The sequence below is a fragment of the Ananas comosus genome, linkage group 10, assembly GCF_001540865.1.
Source record: "Ananas comosus cultivar F153 linkage group 10, ASM154086v1, whole genome shotgun sequence".
Classification (NCBI taxonomy): Eukaryota; Viridiplantae; Streptophyta; class Magnoliopsida; order Poales; family Bromeliaceae; genus Ananas; species Ananas comosus.
The window spans coordinates 10,965,138-10,985,830 of record NC_033630.1 but is presented as its reverse complement, the minus strand read 5'-3'; the positions used below and the strand labels follow the sequence as shown (position 1 = coordinate 10,985,830).

General features: G+C 33.1%; 1 protein-coding gene across 1 annotated transcript; it reads right to left on the bottom strand.

The window, feature by feature from the left end:
• On the bottom strand, positions 977-3,713 carry LOC109716540 (heavy metal-associated isoprenylated plant protein 32-like). The gene is made up of 3 exons (XM_020242049.1): positions 3,483-3,713; positions 3,288-3,363; positions 977-2,542 (listed from the first exon to the last, which is right to left on the bottom strand). The coding sequence occupies exons 1-3, from the start codon at positions 3,519-3,521 to the stop codon at positions 1,320-1,322; spliced, it is 1,338 nt and encodes a 445-aa protein (XP_020097638.1). The 5' UTR covers positions 3,522-3,713; the 3' UTR covers positions 977-1,319.

The window sequence follows — 20,693 nt, the reverse complement described above, 5'->3', positions numbered from 1 at the left end:
TTATTTTTTACCGACATAGAGGTAGAAACTTCAACATAGAGGTCCCACATTTAGACTTCAATGAGTAAAAGCTCCGCATCTTTACTGTGTCTCTTTGGGCCCACTACACATTTCAACCACACTCCACTTTTTTTTTTTATAGTCGTTTTTAAATAGAGCTTTTTCACAAATAGAAAAATTTACAATGAAAAACTGGAATAAGATTTTCAGCCTCAAAATCAAAATCTTCCATTTTAAAATTTTGAATTTGCTGTAGAAAAATACTTTTGATAGAGAAATATTAATATTCTTTTTTTTTTTGGATAAACATTATAATTTGCCCTTATGTGGTATAACGCACTTTTACTTTGCTATTCTGTGATTTAAAAAATTATATCTAATTATTTTGTGAATTTATTTTTATTGTACTATAAAAATCTATTGTTAAACAGGATACCATTTTATGATTTTTAAAATTTTTTACTTTACTAATCTATTTGACAATAGATTGTTCGTTGAAACAAAAATAAAATCACAGTATAGTTAACTGCAATATTTTTAACAACAAGATGGCAAAATCAAAACAAGCTATATACCACATGGGAGAAATTGAAATTGAAGTTTATCCCCTTTTTTTCTGCAATTTTTTTAACAACAAGATGGCAAAATTAAAACAGGCTATACCACATGGGACAAATTGAAATTGAAGTTTATCCTTTTTTTTTTTTGCTTTTTTAAATAACACCACTCTCAATATTATACTTCAAAAAAATAAAAAAATATATATGCTATTGAGCAGGAGCAAGAAGCCTTGATTAGTGTCAATCTCTAATTACTCCCTACCTAATCAGAAAAAGTAGGGACAAGAAGCATTAACTGTTTTTGATCATTCATTCAGTGCATGCTCATGGATCATGCTCACATTTTTAAATAATATAACAAGGTCATGATAATTGGAGCTTAGAGAAGTCCCAACAAATGCAAGCACCCAAACCCATAAAAACAAAAGGCTGTCAGTCAGTGTTCACACAGACAGTGGAAAGCACAAGACAGAAATCTTACAATAATATATCTAGCAACTGTTTCATGGTAAAATATCCATAGTGCCATCACTTTCAAACATCTCCCTTCCCCCACCCCCATTTAGTTCAACATACATCCATAAGAAACCATAAGAAACAGTTAAAAGAAAAACCAAAAAGTAAAAAAGAAAAAAGAAGAAGAGTAATTAAGGTAAGAACTACTAACACCACCAACCATGTCTTCTTTCCTCTTGTTTCTCTCTCTCTCTCTTTTCTTTCTTTCTCTTACTCTCACTCTCACTCTCTATCACTATGCTTTTACATCACCACACAACTGCTTGTGTTCTCATCACTGAAAATGTGGGCACCATAATCACCAGTCTCTGAGTGGTGGTTGTTGTTTTGGTAGTAGTAGTAGGGGCTTGGGTAGCACTGGTAGTAGCCAGTGTAAGGTGGGATCTGAGGGGACCTGTGATACATCATCTGGGGCTGCTGCATGTATCTGTTGTCATGCATCATCATCATGTTGCCATTCATGCCCCTGAGATTGTTCATCATGGATGCTGATGGGGGTGGTGCAGCTGCTGCTGCTGCTGCTGGTGCATGGTGGGCCATGTTCATGTTCATGTTCATCATCATGGGGTTCTGCTGCTGCTGCTGCTGCTGATGCTGCTGATGCTGCTGCTGGAGCTGGAGCTGGTGCTGCTGCTGCTGCTGGAACTGGTGGTGCTGCTGCTGCTGCTGTTGCTGGGCCCCATGGCCATAGAAGCCATTTCCCCCAAGCCCATGATGAAGACCCATCATGCCATTCATGCCACCCATCCCATTCATCCCAGTCATCATCCTCTTACCATCCCCAGCATTCAGATTAATCCCCCCACCCCCAAAGTGGGCATTAGCACCCATCTTGCCATTTCCTGCAGCAATGTTAACCCCTTTCTGCTCAGCCCCACCATTCACATTTTTCCCTTGATTTTGGTTCTGATTTGGGTTCCCACCACCACCACCAACCCCCTTTTTCCCACCTCCATTATTATTCCCACCACTTCCATTCCCATTCCCCTTCTTCTGCCCATTTCCTGCTTGCTGTTGATTCCCCTGCCTCAGGAAATTAAACTGGTTCATCTTGTCCCCAAGAAACCTAAGCTCATCATCATCAATATCATCCAGATAATCATCATCATCATCATCATAAAAATCCTCATCATCAGAGCTCAGTGAGGGGAGCTGCTTCTTGTGCTGGTTCTTGAAGGCCTTGAGCCCCTGCATGAGCCCTTGCTTTGCCTGATCCTTGTTGTTGTTGCTGCTGCTGTTGTTGTTCTTGTTACAATCCTTGAGGTTGGGAGGACCATTTTGCTTCTGCTGCTGCTGCTTCTGGGAGTTGGGCTTCTGCTGGTTCTGGGAGCTGTTCTTGCTGTTGTTAGACCAGAGCTCTGCATGCTTGCCTGCTCTCAGCAGCTTCTTGATCAGAGCTTCTGAGCCCACAGTCCCAGTCACTGAGACCTTCTGCTGCTCAACATCTATGCGCACTGAGAAGACCCCTGAGATTTTTTTTTTTTTTTTTTTTCCCCCCAAAAAAAAAAAAAAAAATTTAAATTTAGGGCAAAATTTTAAGGTGGTAGTAATCACTATAAGGAAGGATAGGCAAGTTAAGTTAATTTTTGATCAGAGTCCTTTTCTTCTGCTGCCTGCCCCTCACTTTCAAGATTTTAGGTGTGCTCAAGAAGTTGAAAGTGAAATGAGAGTAGTTCAGGAAAGCAAGTGAAAAAGTAATTGTACCTTTGTGTCTAAATTGGTAAGCACTAATTGGCTGGTTTGGAGAGGAAAACAGAAAAGAAAAAAAGAAAAGAAAAGAAAAGCTAAAGCAGAGAGATAATAACAGTCCCTCTTTCAGTGAGCACTAAAATTTCTGAAACATTTTCTCATCAGAGCCTATTTTTCTCCATCTATATACATGTTCCTAAACAGAAACAGTTTTTTTTTTTTTTCTACTTTAACTAGTAGCTAGATAAATAAGTTCACTTTTTTGTTGAGGAGCAGGGAAATTGTAGAAACCTCTAGCATGCAACTAATAATATCAACTAGATGTTAGAACAGTTAAAAAAAAAAAAAAAAAAAGAAGGAAAAATGGACTGTAAAAGGAACAGAAAAAAATGGAGTAAAAATGATTTAAGAAACAAACAAATCTTTTAAAGGAGAAGGGGGAAATGGAAACCTAAAAAAAGAAAAAAAAAAAAAAGAAAAAAAGAAGAAAAAAAAGAAAAGGGCTAGTTGGGTGTTGGGTACCTTCAATCTTCTGGAGTAGCTTCTTCACTTTTTGCTTACACCCATCACAGTGTATGTTCACTCTGAGTAAATGGGTCTGCAAGAAACAAGCAAGTGTTTTGTTACCTTCACATTATTCTCCTTTGCTTTCAACTTACACTGTGAGATGTCAAGATCAAGAGAGAGAGAGAGAGAGAGAGAGAGAGAGGGAAAAACCTGGATCTTAAGGAGCTTAAAGTCCTCATCTTTAGTCATTTCCACTACTGTTTGCTGTTGCTGTTTGAAAGATCAAAGATCAAAGATCAAAGAGTTGAGGGGGAGAGAGAGAAAGAAAGAGAGAGAGAAAGAACTAAGATGGTTGGGAAAAGGGTTGCATGGAAGGCTTCTTTCTAGCATAAGAGCCTCCTCTCCCTTCTTCCTCTTCCTCACAAACCCCCACTTCTCTATATATCTAACTTAAACACCCCCACATGGGTGAGCTCTCTCTCTCTCTCTCTCTCTCTCTCTCTCTCTCCCCCCTGTCCCACAATAATTATGTATTTATTAGAAAAATACTATCTATACATCTCTCTCTCTATATACAGGTATAAATATATAAATAAATATATATTTGTGTAAATCTTACATTTTTTTGATGTTTGAGTTCATAAAAATTCAAATGAGGTATAGTTAAAAAAAAAAAAAAATTATAAAGTTACTATAGAATGTTCTTGTAAATTATGGCCAATACTATAAGCAGTAATTTCAAATTCAGAGATTAATCGTACTCTGGCAACTTTACGTAAGGCAGAGCTTGATTTTTTGAAGGTGATAATAAAAAAGTTGATAGATAAGTCACTCTTACTGTCACTTTACAGAACCGTGCATGAAATTTTCACCTCGTACAGCTCCTGTTCAATTCTTTCAAAATAATCAGATTATTTTCTACGTTTCGAGAGAAAAGAATGATCTTTGAATGAGTGGTGCATATATTTGGTAATATAGAGATAATATTACTCATGTTTATTTGAAATATTATGTATACACTCACTCACTAGCTAGGTCTCTCTCCTTTCTGCTACAGAATAGTAGAATAAACAAACTAGGCTTTTTTTAGTTTCCCTATAACATTGTCTGGTGAGGCAATGGAGTAGGAACTATTGCATGCACCTGATGCACTGTACACCGCTTTTTCGGTACAATTCTACTATAACAAATTTTTAAAGTACAATTTAATTTATTAGATGTATTTTATAGGGATAATTGCATATAGGTCCATGTACACACATCAAATTATGAATATTTCTCTCCAAAGTTTTACAAATTATCACCGACGATCAATCGGAGGGTTCAGAGGAGGGCTTCGGAGGTGGTGTTGGATAGGATTTAGTTTTTAGAAAAAGTATGAAATAAATTTTCTGAAAACGAAAAATCTTTATTTTTAAGTTTTTTTTTTTTTTGCCTGTTTTGTTAAAAAATATAGTGTTTTTAAAAAATAATTTTTCAAAATTTATGAAAAACTAGTGTTTTAGTTTTTTTGAAAAAAAATTGAAAAATAAAAAAAAAGGTTTTCATGAAATCTGAATTTCTTTTTTAAAAAAAGCTAATGTTTTGAAAACAAACTGCCAAAAAGTTAGAAAAATAAGTTATCATAAATATATTTGTTTTCAAAAAAAAAATTTATACTTTTCCTAGGAAAGGGAGTTTGAGAAACAGGAGGTGGATGGGTACAGAGAGGGTTGTTTTATATAATGTTCGAAATATCTTATATTAAAAATAGGAAAGATTTCAAAAATTTTCTGTGATTTCGCATTTTCTCACTTACTATCCTATGATTTATTTTTATCTTTTCGTCAGTTTTTTCGTTAATATTTTGTTAAATTATATACAAAAAACTTCAGATACCCCACCTAAGTTTATCGAATATTTACTTTAGTATCCTTTAGTTTTAACTTTGTCACTGATTTAACAAAAAAAATTAATGGAATCGATAATAAAAAGATAAAAATGAAACCAAAAGGTACTAAATTAATACACTTTAAAGCACAGAATACTAAAGTGAGAAAGTGTGAAATCACAGGGGTGATATGTGTAGTTTTTTCTATTAAAAATAAGAACTTTTTGGCATCTATTTATTTATTATGAATTGAGCAATGTTGTTTTTTGTACTGTTAAATTTTAGAAATAAGTGATATCTTATTAATAGGTTCTCAAAGTTTATAACCTTTAACACTTAAGCTTTTGAAATATTTTAGATTATATATTTATCAAATTAGATTCTCATATCAATATATTTATTATAGCTATTAAATACAATATCTAAAATAGAAGAATATGGTTATAAGCTTAAAAAACTTTACATGTTACTAATGTACTGAAACTTATAATGCTAACCGCTTTGTTTAGCTAGCTAATCAATGCAGATATTTTGACCGGATTATATGAATTTATTAACAAACATTTACTAATATTATAGAATATTCTCTTTATATATTGTTAATTAATATGTTTGACATCCGTAATATTATAAAAAATTTTAACTGGTTGACGCGCGCAGTGAAGAAAGTGGTACATGAATTTGCTAAAAGGGCAAAATTAGGAGTGTAAATGGATTTAGGTTGGTAGAGCTCCTATGCCGATCCATCCCGAATGGAATCAAAATTGTAGGAAAATATAATTCGTCTTGAAATAAATAGAGTTGGAGACGACAGATGTATTTTTCCTTTTGATTCGTTTCGATCCGTTAAAAATTCGCAACTGTTCAGAATTCATTCCGATTGAAATCCGTCCCGTGCGCATTCCTAGGCAAGACTGCACTAGGTTTAAGCAATAATTCCTAGAGAGTAGAGAGAGAGAGAGAGAGGACAAGAAGGAAAAATTCTAGAATGCAACGAATATATTGGTGACGTGGCGTAACAAATCAATCAAAAATTTTCTTTTAGAGATAGATGTTCCATCATGATTATAAAAAAAAAAAATTATTACACTTTTATTTGAAAAGAAGAAATATAATTGACTTATTATTAATGACGTGGTGTAAGTGTGATAGTGTAAAATTTCTCGACAATAAGGGAAGAAGAGTACCCATGAAAATACATCCCCAGTAAAATCATACTATATGACTGTGTCCCCAACCTTTGCCTCTGAAAAGCCATCCAACGGCCAAAACAAATGTAGAGAGGGAGGGAGGGGGTGATGTTGACATCTAATACTGAGGAGAGAGAGAGATAGGGAGAGAAGGGGAATTACTCATTGAATAAAAGGGGGGGGCAAAAGCAACAGTGACTTGACATGCCATCTTCCCCTTGCCCTTCATTTTTGTAATAGGGCATAGGTAGGCTGTAAGGAGACTTGTCCATCTTTCTGCCGGTTTGCTTGACTTAGGGTTTGGCAATTGCACCCAAAGGAATTGTACTGTGTGGACCTGCCCCCTGGCACATCATGCTTGTTAGCCCAATGTGCCTTTTCTATTATTCTAATGAAAAATATTATAAAGTTTCTTCAGATTTTGTAAAATACTAGATTATATAGAATCTGACTATAATACTATCGATACCATCAAATATTTAGTACTATTAAATTTTTTACAGTTAAATTTATTTTTTTTTGACTATTTTTATCTATTAGATTATAATATTCAACCAACCAACCAACCACTCAATCTTAGAGGATCACTATAATCCTAACTGCAAATAGTTTCATCTAAGGGCCGAAAACTTAATAGCATCAATAACTTGGTGCTGCTAGTAATATTCTAGCCTAGTTCACATTAATTTTACACACACACACACACACATATAGAGAGAGAGAGAGAGAGAGAGAGAGAGAGAGAGAGAGCTAGCCTCCCATATTTTTGAAAGTACGGAGGTCTTCATGCTCATAAGTTGTTTTGGATGATGGAGCTTACAAATCGACAATCAGTATCATTGAGCGTGATCTATACTACTTGAAGTGTTTAGAAACTAAATTTTAATTTTTTTCAACATTATTGATCTAATGATCAAAAGGTTTCAAAATTTATAATTTTAATAGTCAATATGAAATGTTTTCTTGTTTAACGGTATAATGATATTCAAATCAATTAAATTTTGACTAGAAAAATTTTAAACTATTTAGAACAAGATCCATACTTTTGATCTTGATTACAAGACTTCTATCATTACTTTTTAAAGGATATTTATTTTCAGCCACTCATTTTTTGTGTCCACTTGATGGACAAAAGAACAATATCGCAAAAGTATAAAATTTAGTTTCTAGATGCTCTAGTTGTATAGATCATGTTCAACGATACCGATTGCCGATTTGGAGGCTCCATCATCGAAAACAAATGGGTGGCAACGGAGCCAGTTTGCTAGTAGATAGCATTCCGGCTCAACTCTCTCTCTCTCTCTCTTTATATATATAGAGTCCGCTAGGGTGCTTCTAATAGCACCAGGCACGTGGTGCTATTAAGTTTTTCACCGTTAAATTTACCAGTTTGATTATTTCTATCCGTTAGATCATATTATTCAACCAACTACATACTCAACCATTCATCCTAACAGCACATTCCTTCATTAAATGGCTGAAAATTTAATAGCATCAATGACTTAGTGCTATTAGAAGCATTCCAGTCTAATTCTTTCTCTCTCTCTATATAAAAGAGAAATATTTGGAGTGTCTCATTTTTGGGTATGTTATTATGTTGTTGATTAGTTGGTATCATACAAAGGGGGTTAGAGCTTAGGGTTTAGGATATAATGATTGTAATTTTAGAGTTTAATAGTAATATATGTGGGGTTTAGTAATTAATGACTACCGTGTAATAATGATATTGCCATACCTATTGTAGGGTACACTTGGGAATAACTATACTAGCACTATGTTTATACACACACACACATCCAAGATGTGTACTAAAAATAAATAAATTAACAAGCATTACTATCTATACACCTATTTATAAGATGAAAGGCATAGCGTGCTAATGTGGTTAAAAGCGCATAATATGTACTTTGAAATGTCCCAAAATTTTAAAGCACTTTTAATTTTCTCTCTTTTAATGCTATATATATATATATATATATATATAGTGAGGCTACTATGCTATCGAAAGCACGGAGCCTTCCGTGCTTTCAGCTTGTTTTCGATATTGAGACTTTCGAATCGTCGATCGGCTCCGTTAAATTTGATCTAGAGTATTTGAAGTACCTAGAAAATAAGTTTTATGATTTTACGGTATCATTTGCCTAGTGAATGAAGAGGCTCAAAATCAACGGCTGAAAATAAAAATCTTACAAAATATAATAATATGACATTAAAATTTTAAATCAAAGATATTGATCTTGTTTTATATAGAATAAAGAATTTTCTATCAAAATTTCACGTGATTTGGATATTTCTACACTGTTAAACTTGCAAATGGCTCACTACGGCCATTGAAATTTGTTGATTTTGAGTTCATTCGATCACTAGGCAAATGATATGAAAAAATATTAAAATTTATTTTCTAGGTACTCCAAATACTCTAGATCAAGTTTAACGGAGCCGATCGACGATTCGAAAGTTCCGCAACATTCGAAAACGAGCTGGAAGCACGGAAGGCTCCGTGCTTCCGATAGCATAGTAGGCTCACTCTATATAATATATATTATATATAGTCCGGCTACTTATACTATCGATAGTATCAAGCTCTTGATATTTGAGTTTTCTACTATTAGATCTACCCTTCGATCATTTTCACCCGTTAGATTATACTATTAAACCAACCATCACTCAATCCTAGGGGACCACTATCAATTTAACCGGGGATCACTATCATCCTAATCCGCGCCATCGCTGTTATCCAACGCGGAAAACCAATAGTACCGAGGGCTCCGGTACTATTTTGAGTAGTATATAGCATAATATATAATATATAATATAAATATATATATTATATTAATAATTATATAGTAATATATATAATATAATATTATATATATATTGATAGTATAGTAAGCAATAATTATATAATAGATATATATATATATAATATATTATTATTTTTGAATGCTTATGACTTTTACAAGTATCATACCATCAATGGTGCTATTAAAGGTTTTTAAAGCCATTGAATCTACTTTTCTGATTATTAAGAGCCCTTGGAATTAAACACCTAATTTCACCTACCACCACCACCCACCTATCCCCCCCCGCCCCATTTTCACCTCACAATCTCCTCCCGCCATCCAACGGGAAAACCCAAAGTATCACAACCCATGATAGCTTTTACCAAAGTAGTCTGCCCTACTCTCGTCCTCTTCTCTCGATCTCTCCTCTTCTCTCATCTCTCTCTCTCTCTCTCTCCTCTCCTCTCATCTCCTCCGTTTCTCTCTGCTCTCTCTCTCCCTCTCTACCCCTCTCTCCTCATCTCCCTCTCTCATTCCTCCTCTTCTCTCTCTCCCTCTCTATTCGCTTCTCTCTCTCTCTCTCCTTATATATATATATATATATATATATTTATTATAGATGTTTGACAACCGCCAACGTGTTTGGAAACAAAACCGCAAAACGAAAATCTATTGTGATTATATCTAAGCTTAAATTTTTTGTAATAAGAATAAATTCAAACTTAGAGAACGCAAATATCCAAATAAAGGATTTGAATCTTAATCCGGAAGCGTGCGAGGCACTGCCGCTAACGCCGTATTTCACCGTCCTTACGTGCGGGATTAACCGAAATAACACCCAAAGATACGACCCGGAATTTCCTCCTCCACTGTGAGCCATGATCGTGAAGGGAGGTTTTGACGAGACATTCCTTTCAAACACCCCAGGGAATATTTCAAATAGTAAAAATATAAAGATAATAGAAAGAATACAATTATCTTAGAATCTCATTTCCTACTACTTGTCCCCTGAAACAGAGGAGAAGAAAGGAAGAAATTAACCGCCTTCCTTATCTCGTTACTAGAAAAAAAGACGTTATTCCACCGCAACGGAAGGGGATTCCCGTGGCGTAAGAAACGGAAACGGAAAAATATTCCGTTAGGTTCTACGCATTAAAAAGAAATAAAAATAAATAAAGGAATAAAATTAAATAAGTAAATAATAAAAATAATAAATAATGATAAATAATAAATAAATAATTTAAAATTCAAATAGAATAAAATTCAAATTTTAAAATTTTGAGTTTTTTTAACTAACACCAACAGCATAAAAAAGGAGAAAATTAAAAGTGCGTTAAATTTTGGGACTTTCCAAGTTGCAAAATAGGTGCTTTTAATTACTAAATTATCAAATTCGGCCGTAGACCCTAAGGTAGCGTTTGGTTCAGGCATAAGCAAGAACTAGCTATTATAGGAATAGGTACAAATATGGGGATAAAAAAATAGCGTTTGGATGAAAATTAGGTTGTTCTCAGGGATAAGAAAAAATAGCGTTTGAATAGATAATATGGAATAAGAAAAATAGTAGATAGTTATATATAAAAAATGAAGGTGTTGGTCGGAATAGTTATACCAGATTATTTTAGATAACCGAGAACTACTATTCTTGAATAAAAAATTTGCATTTGGGTATAAAGGGGAATAAGGGGTTATCCCTCCTCTTATCCTCAATCCAAACACTGCCTAACTGTGCAAAAGCAATTGTTCTGTCCCTAACATTATCAAATTTTTTTTTCTGACACTAAAAACCCACAATGAGTATATAAACCCTAAGATCAGTGGAGTGTAACATTTATACCTACTTATAGGTATACATGTGATATTTTTTTTAGAATCTCCTGCTTTGCTTTGATATCATATAAATAATCATTTTGCCTCTAAAAACTTAAGCCGATAAATAATAATATTTTATTATTTAATATTCAATATTCTCTCTAGTATTAAAACTTGAGACTTCACAATAAGCCCACCATGGAAATGTAAATTAAATAGGAATGAAATTAAGTAAGACCAAGAGTTTTTTGGGATAAGACTAGTAGGAATCATGACTTATGTGAAATAATGTGAAATAAATTAGTAATTATGTTTTTGTTCCCTAAAAACTTTAGATGTCAAAAAACGATGTTTAATAGTTAATTTAATTACTTATCTTCAACATGATTCTCCAAATATTATTGTCCATGTATTAGTAAATTCATGTGGCATATTTAGAATCAGTGCATGAGATAATAAAAGCTCTTCATAATACGAGCGTCAACATATTAATAATGTTGGTTTAAAGAGACTAACATTTTGCGCCCTATGGCGGAAGGTCGGGTTGAGCTGAGTCACGTTCAAAATGGCGTGAGGCTGGTTTGTATCGAGTCATGTTTGAAGTGGTATAAGGCTGGTTAGACCAAATCACAACGAGATCCATAGATGCTGTCTTTGTACGCTTTAAGTGAATTAGTTGCGTATTTCTAACAGCTCGAGCTTTTAGAATTAATGGTACATCCTTCCAATCAGTACATGTTTTTAGAATAATTGGTTAGTACTTACAATCCATAGACAATATATGAAGGCTATATTTTGAAAGATCAGTAGTAATACTCAAAAGCTTAAATTCATTTTAATTAGCCGCTTAACTTTAAATTATATTTATGTTTTCGTAAGCGGCGGTTATGTAATGATCAAATATCACCTAAATATCATTTAAAAAAAAGGATACATATAAGCTTTAAAAGGGCAAAATGACTACCATAAATTATTAAGGCTTTTGCTTATTTATTCCTAATTACTATTCAAAATTTTTAAATTTATTCGGAAATTACTAAATACATTAGTATACCGTAGAAATTTGGGAATATCTGCATGAACTTTTGAAAAGCAATAAGGGCATTTTGGTCCATCAGAGATATATAAATATTTTTAAAATTTTTTAGGGTATATATGTTAGATGTTATTTCTATTTTTTTTTCTTTTTATAATTACTCATGGAATTTTATAGTAAGTTAAATTTAGAAGGGCAACTATTAAAGATTTATAAAGTTTTCTTTAGGGGCGTCTGCCATTGAGTTAAGAGATGTGCGGTTAGGATGATGTGACCTCCCTAGGGTTGAGTGGGTGGTTAGTTGAATAGTATAATCTAACGGGTGAAAATAATCAAAGGTGTAGATCTAACGGTAAAAAGTTTACCAGCACCAAATACTTGGTGCTTTTACAAGCACTATAGCTGAACTCTATATATATATATAGAGAGAGATAGTTGAGCTGAAGTACTATTAATAATATTTGGGCTCTTTTGCTATTGAATTTTTAGTCGTTAGATTTACACTTTAATCAATTACATCCTTTAGATCAAACTATTCAACCAATCACTCACTTAACCCTAGGAAAACTACCACCAAACTTTAGGGAACCACTATTGTCTTAACCCTATAATTTTTCATCCAAGGGTTAAAAACTGGATGGCAAATAGTATTCCAACCCAATTATATATATATATATATATATATATATATATATAGAGAGAGAGAGAGAGAGAGAGAGAGAGAGAGAGAGAGAGAGAGAGAGAGAGAGAGAGAGGCTGGTATACTATCAGTAGCACGGAGGCCTCCGTGCTACCAAGTTGTTTTCAATTATGCGATTTTCAAATCCACGATCGGCTCCTTTAGACTTGATCTATACTATTGAAAGTATTTGAAAACTAAATTTCATAATTTTTCAACATCATTAGGCTAGTGATCAAAATGTCTAAAATTTGACAATTTTAATGGTAGATGTGATGCTTTTGTGAATTTAACGGTGTAAAATAATCCAAATCTGATAAAATTTTTATAGAAAATTCTTTTCACTATTTAGAGTAAGCTCAGTACCTCTGATCTTAAATTCAAGTCTTTTATCATTATTTTTTTATGAGATTTTTATTTTCAGCCGTTTATTTTTAGACTACTCGTTTGATAGATAAATGACGCCGTATAATTATGAAATTTAGTTCCTAAATACTTTTAATAGTGTAAATCAAGTCTAACGGAGCCGATCGTCAATTTGGAGGCCGCAACATTGAAAACAACTTGGTAGCATGGAAGCCTCCGTGCTACCGATAATATACCAGTCTAGCTCTATATATAGAGTATGGCTGCTGTGCTTTCAGGAGCACGGAGGCCTCCGTGCTCCTAAGTCATTTTCAATGATGGAATTTTCGAATCGATGATCGGCTCCGTTAGACTTGATCTAGCGTATTTGAAGTTTCTAAAAAATAAATTTTGCGATTTTTTGATATCATTTACCTAGCAATCGAAAGGATTCAAAATCAATAATTTTTAACGGCTGAAAATAAAAATCCTATAAAAAGTGGTGATATAGCACTAAAATTTTCGATTAGAAATATTAATCTTGTTGTAGATAGTATAAAGAATTTTGTATCAAAATTTCATCTGATTTGAATACTTCTACACCGTTAAACTTGAAAATGGCAGATATCAACCATTAAAACTTATTGATTTTGAATCCTTTCGATTACTAGGTAAATGATATCAAAAAATCGCAAAAATCATTTTCTAGAAAGTTCAAATATCCTAGATCAAGTCTAACGGAGCCGATCGTCAATTCGAAAATTTCATCATCGAAAACGGCTTATGAGCACGGAGGCCTCCATGCTCCTGAGAGCAAAGCAGCCCTACTCATATATATATTTATATATTTTTTCCCTTTTTTTTTCTAATCAATTCCTTTGGCTTCACCTATCTGGACACTTAAAGCGTGATTCAAAGTGCAAATACAATACTATAAGCAAAACATATTTTTAGTAAGACTTTATTAATATGTAAGTTTTAACAGTGAAGCTCTCGTGTATGATATTGATAAGAGGACTTTTTTTCGAAAATAACTCTGTAAAATTTCGTATTTGCCAAACTAATCCTGTGAAATTTTTATTTGTGAAACTAACCCTCCTCTTGCCACGTGGGCGCCACGTCAAGGATTCCTCAAAAAGACGGTAAATCGTTCACCGTCTTTCATATTTGTTGTGAATTCACCGTCTTTATAAGGCGGTGAACCACTCACCGTCTTTAGTACAAATTCCTACTCTACGCAAATCTTTCCAAGTCCATAATATGGTGTCCTTGATAAGACGGTGAATCGTTCCCCGTCTTCTCGAGGGTACAGAAACGGCGGACTTGAGAGGGCGGAAAGGGAAATTTTGTACTAAAGGCGGTGAATGGTTCACCGTCTTCTAAAGGCGGTGAACCATTCACCGCTTTTACAACAAAAATTACAAAGACGGTGAACGATTCACCGTCTTTTTGAGGAATCCCTGACGTGGCGCCCACGTGGCGAAGGGAGGGTTAGTTTTACAAATAAAATTTTGGTAGGGTTATTTTGCCAAAATCGAATTTCTGGAAGGTGATTTTATAAAAAAACCCTCGATAAGAAAGATATTTAAATTATACATGTACTTTTAGCGATTTAATCCACTAACTTATGATATTGTTTGGTGGGTATTGAACTAACAAACCCACTAAATTTAAAAACATCACATATACTTGTAAATAATATCATATTACAGTACTCAAAATGGTAAACAGTTCCAATACATCATCTCTTCTAAAAATAGTAGTTGAAATAAGTTTATTTTGGTTGTAAAAAGTAAAAAAGTTTTAACTTTGAAGCTTATATTTGAAAAGTTACTTTGGCAAATTGTGGCAATGTTGTTAATGCTTCCACCAACCATTCCACCAAAAAAGCAGATGAGCAGAAGCTTCTGTGGACACAACAGCAGGCCCAGTTGCTCATTTTCTTTTATAATTTTTTTTTTAAAAAAAAAATTTTTTTTTTTTTTTTTTTTTTTTTTTTTTTTTTTTTTTTTTTTTTTTTTTGCAATTTGATTGGACCAGTTCAAGGACTGTTTCTTTGTACAAAGCAGATACTGATGTCGTTGAACACTTTCTGTAGAGAAGAAGAAGACTAGAGAAGAAAAGGCAGGAAATTACACTTTTGGTGCTCAAACTGTTAGGTGCATGACACTTTCATCCTTAATTTTTAATTTTCTATAATTTTTGGCTCGAACTTAGTAAATTACTGCAATCAAATTCTATAACACAATTTAGCAGACTAAGGAGGTGTTTTCTTCCCCCAAAATATTCTAAAAAATAGTTTTCTCGCTGAAAAAGTATTTTCCATTCGTTTGGTTCCTATAAAAAGTAGTTTTTCTAAAAAAAAATTTTCCGAATTTTATGGAAAAGTAGTGTTTTCATATTTTTGAATATTTTATCTGAAAGTCGAAAACTGAGAAAAAGAGTGTTTTCTATGTAAAACCTTTTTTTTTTGTATATAGTTTTCCACACTTTTTCGAGGAACCAAACAACCCTTCTAAATGTTGATACGTCTATAGTCAGAAATCGCAATAAATTAAAATTTGCGGACCAAAGTGTCGAAAACATCTAGTTTGAGGACCAAAAGTGTAATTTACCCTTCAATAAAGTGCACTTTTACTATTTAGGTAGTGATAGTAGGAGAAGCATGGTTGTCAACCACTTTCTTTGAACAATAGTGGAAGCTCCAAATTATTCAAGCTCTGCATCTCTTACCAATTTCTTGCAAAAGCTAGCTCCAGTTTTTTTTTTTTTTTTTTTTTTTTTTTTTTTTTTTTTTTTTTTGGATTTTTATCTATTTACAAAATGTGTTAGGAGAGATGAATTAAGCTCAACTCAAAAGAAAAATATGAATTAAACAAGCTAGTTTTCTCTACAACAAAAGGTTAATTCCATGTGAATTTTCAGATTTATAAGTACACTACAAGAAAATTAAAAATTTAAATATATATTTTTTCAATAATTACCTTTCTATTAATAAGCTTGGCAAAAAAAAAGTTGCCAACTACATACCAACATTTATGCTATGCTTCGGTGAGATAGATTTCAACACTTTTTAAGGGTCGGTTTTTTTTTAATTCGGATTTTTTAAATCGGCAAAAAATTAAAAGTAATAGAACAATTTATCTTTCAGTGAATTGATTTGACATGATAGAGATCGTTGAAGAGATCATGTAACGATGCTTTTTAAAATGTTTGTATTTGTTATATTGTAACGTTCCAACAGTCCCACATTAAATGAAAAAAATGGTTCTAATTGGTATATAAGACCTCACACGCTAATAATAATAATTGGGCTTAAGCATTTTGGACCGATGGTTTGAGCCCAATGAGCTATTATTGCTAGCGGGTCGGATCGTTACAATTGGTATCGGAACTGAATATCAGCCAGAAGTGTGAGAGCTAAGTGTTATGCGGGGCAAAGTGCACCGCCAATGGATTTGGTAGGAGCCACCTCTTGAGCTCGTAGGAAGTCAATTCTAGAATCTCATATCGTTTGATAATTCTGGTATACATTATCTGTTCTAGTTTGAACCCAACGATGATGTCAGAGTCTAAATAGGGAGAGTTTATAAGGCGGTTTAGGTCCAACGAGTTATTATTGTTAACGAATCGGATCCTTATATATATATATATAGTAAGGGCTCTTTTCTCACTCGTCGTCAAATAAGTGTCCTTATAATGAGATTTGTTATAGTGAGCTAATTTCCCCTCATGTTCTTGGGCTGTTGTTATGAAGTTAACTAGAGCACAAATTGTAGGAGGAAGCCCCATAGCTTCAGCAGCAGGGATCAATAGTGATTATCTAAGGTTCCTTTTTCATTGTTTCTACATTCTGAATTCGAGGTTCCGCGCGATCTTAATTGTTGGTGATTAAATCCCTATTTGAAGTTAAAACTGATTGCTTCTCAAACCGTTCCGATCAAGCTATAAAATGATAGTGAGAACATGAATTGTTGTGAGGATCAATAGCTAAACCTTTGATTTGTCGAAAGCGCTTGAAATTAATAACTAAACTATATATTGACATTATCATTGAACAAAAGGGTTCTAAAGGATTGTGATTGGTGATGTTCATACATTAATCTAAAGGGAAAAGAGTTTATGCAGAAAAGGTTAAGGCCAAAGTGATCAAAAGGCCACATTGTTTAGAGAAATTAAAGTTCACTTAAAATAATATGCCATTAGCTAAACAACAGTTAGGAGAGGAATAATGAAACCATCATCACCATCACCATGATCATGATTTGAGTTTATGTTTGCGAAATTATTACCCACAACATCTAATTATTATTGGACCATCATGAGTTTCCACATGTTTTATCGTTATCTAATAGTTTAAGCTCTTAGAATGATCGGATGTGAAATGCGACCCTCAGTTTAGTTTTACTTATATAGAAGTAATAACACTCGTATTTATAAAATTCAAAATTACATGTTGCATTTTGTCTTTTTATAAGCATAGAGTATTTCCTTGGGCAAATCCACTAAACATCTAATAGGTTAATTAGGCAGTTAACAAACTAACTAATTTATTTCTTTAATGCAATTTTATCAATTTTTAGAATTTTTTGGCAAATTCTAGAAATTTGGTAAATTGTTTTCTTTCCTTTTGCTTTTGGTTTTATATATCTGTTAAGTACTCGATTTGTATCGGTTTGGTTCCAAATTTGATGTCAAAGCATGGATATATATATATATATATATGGATTGGGCTCTCTGTCCAATCCATATCCAACTCGATTTCATCCCCTTCTTCTAACTGGATGTGACGCCCCAACTTTTCAGGGGGTCATCCATCATAGGACTACTTCTGTCCTAACATACTTAACTCTTTTAACTTCTTAGGCCTAGTCACCGCTCAAAATGGTTAGGCTGGGTTAAGAATTTTAGCCCTATTATATTTTATATACAGGACTATCTGGGGTCTCACATCCTCCTCTTTCTCTTTAAGTCCCGACATTCTCGTTAGGCTTAGACTTATAAGTATCAGGCGATATGGGACTTGTCTCGCTAGCTTAAACCGAATTTGTGGTGAGTTGCACTCCACCCACAACAGTCAACAGTATGAGAGTCTCGCTCTCCCCGCTGTATAATTCTGGCTCAATCGAGACTTATCTCACATTTCCGGCTAGTAATTGGCTCTATTACTAACTGTGATGCCCCAATTTTTCAGGGGATCATCCATCCTAGGACTATTTCCGTTCTACCACGTTTAACTTTCTTAGCCTCTAGGGCGTATCCACCGTCCAAAATAGTTAAGCTGGATTTAGAATTTTAGTTCTATTATATCATAAATATATAGAATTACCTGAAATCTCACACTAAAATGCAAAAAGATCTCGTTCGGTGGAACTCCCGCTCCGATACGTCCCGAATAGGACAATAAGTGAGTTTCAAAGATTAAAAAAAAAAAAAAAATCCATAAGGAATCCATCCTGATCCGTTAAAAAGATAAAGTTGAGGCGGAAAACCTTTAGCTTCCCTTGATCATCCCAATCCGATAAAAATCTATTATTATTTTGCTCTTGTCCTAATCTGTTTTGAATAGAACTATAAGTCAGGATAAAAAATAGAATAAAAATCAATTCACTCAGAATCTATTCTGACTCGTCAAGAAAACGGGAACGGAGGCGAGGACCCTTCCCACCTTTGAATCCGCTACGTTTGCATTTCTACTAAAAAACACGAGCTAGCATAGCCAGGGATGTCATGGATGTGGATGTCTGATATTTTACCCGAACTTGAATCCGGTTAAAATGGTTGTAATTGAAACTAAACATAGATGCTTTCAATTATGGGGATAAAAATCCAAAACCTAACTGTTAAAAATCAAACCTATTTAAAAATCTATTATATATCTAATAGTTATAATTTTTTAGATCTTTAATATAATTAGTAAAAATATATTAATGTCCTGGTTTAAATAGTTGGGTACAGGTTTCTGATTTTTTTTAGTAGGACGGTTTCAGTATTGAATTTTTCTTGTCCTTTCGGATTCGAGTACATATTTAAATTTTGGTTTTTGATTTGGGCTCGGTTTTGGATTTTATGAGAACTGGCACAAGACGTCCTAAGGAGCTATTTGTTTCCTTGTAAAAATACTTCTCTTTTTTTTTTCAAGGAAAACATTTTTTTCATAGCAAACTCCTTTATTAATTTTTCACCCGTTTGGTTCGAAGCAAAATAAGTATTTTTATTTTTTTTTTCATATTTCATAAAAATCTAGTATTTTCATTTTAGAATTCTTTTAGAAAAACATAAACAATAGTATTTTTTAGGCTAAATTACATAAAATTTTCTGTCAAAATTCGATTTTTTACTTTTCCCTCTTATTATTTAAAAACTACACTTTGCCCACTTGTAAAATTAAAAATATTTACTTCGCCCTCTGTCGTTAATAATCCGTTAGAGTTCCGTTTATAAAATATTATTATATATTTTTTATGCCAAAAATATTCTCAGCCTTCTCTTCTGTGAACATGGTGAGGAGCAAAATGGTGAGGGGCAAAATGATTATTTTATTATCACAGTTTACGCCATACCCCTCTGTGAACATTTTTCATTTTATAAGGGGGTAAAGTATAGGTTTTTAAATGACAGGAAGGAAAAGTGAAAAATCGGGTTTTGACAGGGGGTTTCTGTAATTTAGCCTATTTTCTTATTTTTTTTTCATGCTTTTTTGACATCTCCTAAGATTCTTATATGCATTGCACTGTTGCTTTTTTGACATCTCCTAAGATTCTTATCTGCATTGCACTGTTCAAATCTAAATCTGAATCCGTATTGAATAGCTGTCTTTCAGGGACTTAGCGATTTTTTAGCTCGGCCGAAGTTTCTAACCCAAATGGGTGGTCAAATGTGCACCAATCCAATAGCTATTGTAAGAGATAAAGAATCATGCAACTGTTGGGCTTAATGGCTCTAAAAGTTGCCAGCGAAAATTCAAGGGTGATGGGCAATTTTTAAGATCTCCTTACATTCATAAGGGTTGTTTACTATGTGATATTAGATGAGTTAATATATGAGTTTTTGTGGATTTGATTCAATATATTAATAGTGGGTGAGTTAATATATATTTAGTGGGAGAGTTATTATTGGTCAAATTCAATATATTTTGTGCCTATAAATAGAGGGTTGGTTAAAGCCAAGACAGAGTAGAGAGAATGCATCAGTAATTTATGTTTCTAAATAGTGAAGTACTTAATTTTTACAGAATTTCTATCCTTTTCTTTTATTTTCTCTTTCTTACCGTTAGCCTATTTGGTTCGAAAACTATTTTTCGAAAAAAAATGTTTTGTGGAAAAGAAAATATTTTTAATTATATTTTGGTATAAATAAAATAGTATGACAAAAAAATGAAAACAGTGGAGATATGGAGATGATTATATTTTTAATTTAATTTTTTCTTTCTTACATATATATAGTTTAGGGAGATAGGAATGATGGTTTGATAGGGTGGAAATTAGAAATTGGGTGGAAAACATACACTAATATATTAGAAAAAAAGATTTTTCCTTTTTTACTTTCTAAATCGTTCACGAGAAAAAACTTTTGTTTTTCTAAAAAAAACTTGAAAAATAAAAAGAAAAGTTTTCCATAAAATATGAAAAATAATTTTTTCAAAATATTTATTTTTTCTGCGAATCAAACACACGAAATATTTTTAAAAAGGTTTTCTGGGATAT